This window comes from Melampsora larici-populina, assembly GCF_000204055.1.
Source record: "Melampsora larici-populina 98AG31 unplaced genomic scaffold MELLAscaffold_14, whole genome shotgun sequence".
Classification (NCBI taxonomy): domain Eukaryota; kingdom Fungi; phylum Basidiomycota; class Pucciniomycetes; order Pucciniales; family Melampsoraceae; genus Melampsora; species Melampsora laricis-populina.
In genome coordinates, this window is record NW_006768778.1 from 112772 (window position 1) to 118771 (window position 6000).

Consider the following 6000-nt stretch of genomic DNA (forward strand, 5'->3'; position numbering starts at 1 on the left):
CTTCGTGCGTACACAACCTCCTCTTATCTCATCTCCTCCTGACTCTCCATCCTCCATCTGTTCCTCCCTCGGTTCCCTGATTCGCCCCTCTGCTCTGTCCTGCCCTGCGTTTGGGTCTGACTCGTCTCCTTCCTCGTCGTCTAGAGGATCTTTGAAGTCATTTTGGGGTCTTCGTCCTCAGCGTCGTTTGTGTAGTCCACTTAGTACTCTTCTTGTGTCTCTGCTTCCTGTCGGTTTTGAGATCTGTTTCTCGTGTTAGGACCGGGCTGTCCGTTTATAAGAGCGATCTCGGCTAGTCTCTTTGACTGAGCTAATTCTTCTGCGAGGGTTACCATTTCTTTCTTTGCGGGTCTTGATATTGCCTTGGAGGTTCTTGTCTTTGTGTTTGAAGGATTAATCCTGTATATATATAATCAAGAGTTTGAAAGCAAAGATGATGGTTTAGAGTTCAGTGACTAGCGAGTGTTGAACAGACGTGTGAGATCGTGAAGGGAAAATTCTGATCTCGTTCGTGCGAGGGGAACCGACTTACTCTGGTTACCCCTTGCTACTAGCATAGCCTACTGTCTGAGTCAACCCGCCTCTCAATCATGGAACTCATCGCCAAGACGTTCCTTTGTTGGCGCCACCAATCAACACCCATTTCCAGAGGTCCTTTCCACTTTCCAATTCACCCCTTCCAAGATCTCTGTTCTATCTATATATACATATACCTTAACCACAAAATCTTTCAGAATCAACCTTTTTTCTCACCAAACCATATAGTAGATCCAATAATCCAATCGCACTCACACATTTCCAAAAAATCTCATAAAACCTACCCCATAAAGAATTTCCAACAAGTCTGTAACTATGCGGTCATGGAGAAGTCACCATGATCAATGTTGATGTGACCATCATCATGAGTCCAAAAGTCGATGTTGAGGTGCCCATCGCAAAGAAAAAGACAAAGTTTAGGTGTAGAAGTGTCCACCAAACAAATCAGGAATCCTTTGGACCGTTTGACATCACTTGTCAAACGAGATGTTGAGGTGTCCATCTGAGTGTGATGATGTTGAAATGTCCATCTGAGAAATGAAGTGACGCAATGTCAAAGTGGCCATTGGCGTAAAAGTAAAAATGTAGAGTGTACACTAGACCAGACGTAGTTCTGCGCCCCAACGGTTGATATCCAGTCCTAAGGAAAGCTGCGGTCATAGTGATTGTGAAACCCAAGATTGACACAGCCCAAAAACGTATTCATACAAATTCCTTGTCCGTTCATTGTGTGGGGAAACCTCAAAGGAAAGAGACAGGTTGAGATAGAGTCAAAACTAACATAGTGTCACCTTGTCAGACCACGCAGATGCTCAAAATGAAAGCCGTAATAGCTGGTGGAGAACGATCATTAAATCCTTTGATGATGGCGACCCAATGCTAGGAAGGACGATGTTGTCGGCATTCAAAGCAATGTACGGAGACATTCCTTTCAATCCTGATCCTGATAGAGGCAGACAGCCCGAAGTATTGGAGGAAAGAGGAAGGAAACAGGAGAGACGCCCACGTACGGAATCTCTGATCCTAGACGAAGATCCTGCCGAACAAGGCCTTGACAGTAGGAAAGCGCATTCCTCCAGAACTAATATTGCTAAACGACAAAAGGCGACCATGAATCTCCCGAGCAAATCTTCATCCTCTGCTAGAAGAGTACCTAGCAACTCAACAACCAAAAAGAAAGAGCTACTGTTTGAAGAAGCATCAGACAACAAAGACTTATCAGACCCTGAAAAAGAAATCACCTTTGTCGATGACCAGGAACTGTCGAATAATCACCTGCTTAAATTATCCAACAGCATACACCAGAGAATGACAAAACTAAAAGCATACGTTCTGTTAACCATTTTCAATCAAGACTGGATTGATAGAGACATCAAGAAAGCTGGTCTGAAAAAGGTCACAAGCGTGAAGGAACTTCAAGAGGGCGATGACACACCAACTTACTCAGGTACAGTTCCAGAAGAAGAATTTCTACTGTCCTATGGCGACTGGATGGACTTCATGGACCTATTCATCAAATACATAGACAAATTCTACCACATGGAGCAAACGGACGAAATGTTTAGGAAACATAAGGCAAATGTGATCGACATCAGAAGATCCACGTCCTGCTGGATGGTTGCCCTGAGGTACTGCATCAAAGTCAGAAAATTAGTAATGCAGAAACAAACCAAGAACGGGAAGAGGCAAATGAACAATGCAGGGATCTTACATCAAGACATACTCAGAGCCGCGAAGGACAAGGCGGAAGCGTGTGGAGAGCGTAGCTACGCAGAAAACCCATACTCGTCTACTGCTGTTGATACCGAGCCGTTGCTTTTTGGCGGAAAGCATTTAACAAAGAACAATACTTCGACATCCAACCAAGACGGTAACGGGTGGAAAAGTGGTTCTAAGAGCAGACGCAACAACCACAACAACAACAACAATAATAGAAAGAATAATTTTGAGCGTAACAACAACAGCAAGAAAAATTGGAAGACAGACTTTAATGGAGGAAGTAACAGATTCACTCACAACCACAATCAGAGCACGAGCCAGTACTTTAGTCGCAACCAGAACAATCAGAATCCCCCCTACAGTGGTTACTTCCCATCATCCACCTATACTTTCCAACCCAGTGTCCCGTACGCAAACAACAATATGTATGGGCATACTTCTCAACCGACCTACAATCAAGGAGGCACGATAGCAGGTCCTAGCGAACCACAAAATCAGCTGGCAATAGTACCCAAGGCGGGTGGTAGGAGACAAGGTGTTGCATTAGCCATATTGAATAGGCAAAACGGAGGAGGAAAGCAAACATAGTAAGACCTACTTAAAGTACTCGTGTTGTCATCAGTTCTCCCCCTCAAAAAGAATCTTTTATTTTTTACTTTTTAAGGATTTATTATTTAATCTTTTCTTTCTCTCCATTTTTGCTTGTCGTTTGGTTTTTTCCCCTCTTGTCTACCAAATTTCTCCATTCCTTCATATACCATCATCATAAAAGACAAACCCAAACACGCATGTTTGTTTTCTGCAGAGAGTCACACCAAATGGCACTTTGTCAATGTCAATACAATTGTGCTAGAAAGAGTTAATTTGTTCTGAACGAGACTTGTCAATTCTACCAGTAGAAGTAATCCAAATGATCATCTGAATTAATATTCCCATGCTTTCTAAGTTCCGAGAACAAAGTGAAACTTACGAATGTCCCAGATGCCTACTCCTATGTCTCTCCAATGAATCTGACAGTAACCAATTGAGTGACGATGAGAACCATCAACGGGACTTAACTCAGAAGGTTGAGAACATAATGAGACAGCAGAAAGATGACGAGGAAACAGGGGGAAAGATAACCTGCCAAATAGAAGAACAGTCATCAGGTCACCACACCGGAAACGGGAACGCAGAGACCGTAGCATCGATGCCAAAAAGCAAAGGTGAGTAAGAAACCATCAGAGGGAACAAAAGAATGAAACTCACGTCCAACAATTTGTGTCAATTCAGAGGATGAGGCGACCCCGACTCTGATACCAAACAAAGAGTGGCCAACCTCAGTCGAATGCGAGATGAACCTAAAAGAATGGGAGAAGAGGCTCAAAGAGTTAGGCCTACTGGAAAAACACAGAAAGATAATGGATGGATTCCGCAACGGATTCAACCAAGGAATTCCTGAACATGTCATAGAAAACCTAAGATTCTACTCACCAATCAACCACGACAGGTCAGGGGAGGCAAACGAGATAATCAAGCAAAAATTGCAAAAAGAACTCACCGCGGGTCGGATGAGCGGACCTTTCACGGAGGAAGAAGTTTTGAAGAGAGTAGGATTCTTCAGAACCAGTCCAATGGGAGCAGTAACAAATGGGGACGGAACCAAACACATAATTAATGATCTGTCCTTCCCAAAACACAAGGACGACTTACCGTCAGTGAACTCTTTCGTTGACAAGAACAAGTTCAAAACTACCTGGGACGACTTTGCGAAGGTAGCACTGTTTTTTGCCAACTCAAAAGGAGAACTTGTTCTAGGGATTTTTGATTGGGAAAAGGCTTATTGCCAAATCCCAACCCACCCTAACCAATGGAAGTTCTTGATGATAAGAACGAACGAGGGTTTAATAATCCTGGACACACGGGTCTTGTTTGGAGGCGTAGTGGGATGCGGCAGCTTTGGCGGTCCGGCAGACGCATGGAAGGATATGATGCAATTACACTTTGGGTTCGACGTGGTCTTCCGATGGGTCGATGACAATCTCTTCATAAAAAGCGTTGCCAGCGGAAATAAAACGACCATGAAAGATGTGGTAAAACTAAGCGCCGAACTTGGTGTGAAAACTGACGAAGGTATATACGCGGAATTTGCAACCGAGCAAAAGTACATTGGTTTTATCTGGAACGGACAAGACAAAACCGTAAGATTACCAGAAGAAAAATTAGAGATGAGGAGAAAGCAGGTGGATGAAGCCATAAAAAATAGCGGACCTCACACGTTCAAGGAAGTAGAAAAATTAAGAGGAAGACTCTCTCACCTCACAAGTATATTAACCCAAATGCGATGTTTTTGCACAAACATAGACCACTGGATGGCGAGGTGGAAAGAGAAACGGGCTCCAAGGAACATGCCGAGAGAGGTGCTAGACGATTTGTGGGAATGGAAGAGGGTGCTACACGACTTCACCAACCTAAAACTGCTACCAAAAATGGAATCCATCGACATGGGCTGGGTAGGAGACGCAGCAACAAACCACAGAATCCGCATCATGATTGGTAACTGCTGGGCCCAATGGAAGCTAAAGAGCGGGTGGGATCAGACAGACTCACTCGGAGTAAAGCAAGATATCGCCTGGGCCGAAACAATTGCGGTAAGGCTGGGTCTAGAGATGTTAGTTCAAATGACCAGTGTAAAAGGAAAGAGGCTCCTGTTCCTGACGGATAACACTACCACCAAAGAAGTAGTACAAAACCTCAAGTCGAGACATGTCGCGGTGAACAATGAGTGGAGATTGATACAACGAAGACTGGCAATATTGGACTGCGACCTAGAGGAGAAGAGAGTAACTTCCGTAAACAACGACACGGACAACCTGTCCAGAGGGAACAGAATCAATAACTACGACGCAGACCGACTACAAGTTGAAATACCTGAAGACCTTGAAAATTACCTAGAGGCCTCTACCGTACCACTCTATCCCCCTTTTCACACAAATCCCAATACAAACCACTCTTCTAATCCTGGTCTTTCCAAAATAGATCCTACACAATGAAAGGGAGGCCCAGTTTCGCAACAATTGAAGATGAAATCGCCGACAATAAGACTAGACAGATTGCAAGGCACATGGTCCGCGGATCTTGGGCTGATACAACAATGCAGGGCTACTGGAGTGCGGTAGCAAAGTTCAAAGAGTACATTGAGGAGGATGGAAGAGAATGGAAGTCGGCCATACCCGTACAAGCGAACGACATCTACGGATTCATCGTATGGGCCGGTGAGTCGAATATAAAGAAGGAATCATCGGCCAAAAGAACGGTCAAAGCAAAAACGATCGAAAAGTACCTCGCCGGACTGACCGCATGGCAGATGGCAACCAAGCTAGAACCCCCAAGTCTAGACCAGAAAATGATCAAAGCATTGATCCGAGCCACGGAGCGTGCCGAGGTGAGAAAACGTCTAGGTGGAAACGAGGAAGACCAAGAGATTTCAAACGAGAAAAACCTGATTCAGGTTCGCGAGCTCATAGGTCTAGTCTGCAAACTTGGCGGAAGATCCGAACTAGAGGAGGTGATTGCAACTACCGCCCTAGTAGCCTTTTGGGGCGTGATGAGAGTAGGCAAATTGACCAGGACAAAGAGGAAAGAAGCAATGTTAACCAAAGGCGACTTATCTTTCAAAGGGGAGGGAGAGAAGAGAGTTGCAATACTCACCTTGTGGAGAGCGAAGACTGAAAAACCAGGAGAACCCCAGTTCATTAGAATCCC

General features: G+C 44.6%; 1 protein-coding gene across 1 annotated transcript; it reads left to right on the forward strand.

The window, feature by feature from the left end:
- Positions 1-874: 874 nt before the first annotated feature.
- On the forward strand, positions 875-2844 carry MELLADRAFT_105516 (uncharacterized protein; the record flags this gene model as incomplete). The annotated part of the gene is made up of 4 exons (XM_007408831.1): positions 875-951; positions 1323-1724; positions 2380-2663; positions 2717-2844. The coding sequence occupies 4 exons, from the start codon at positions 875-877 to the stop codon at positions 2842-2844; spliced, it is 891 nt and encodes a 296-aa protein (XP_007408893.1).
- Positions 2845-6000: the final 3156 nt, after the last annotated feature.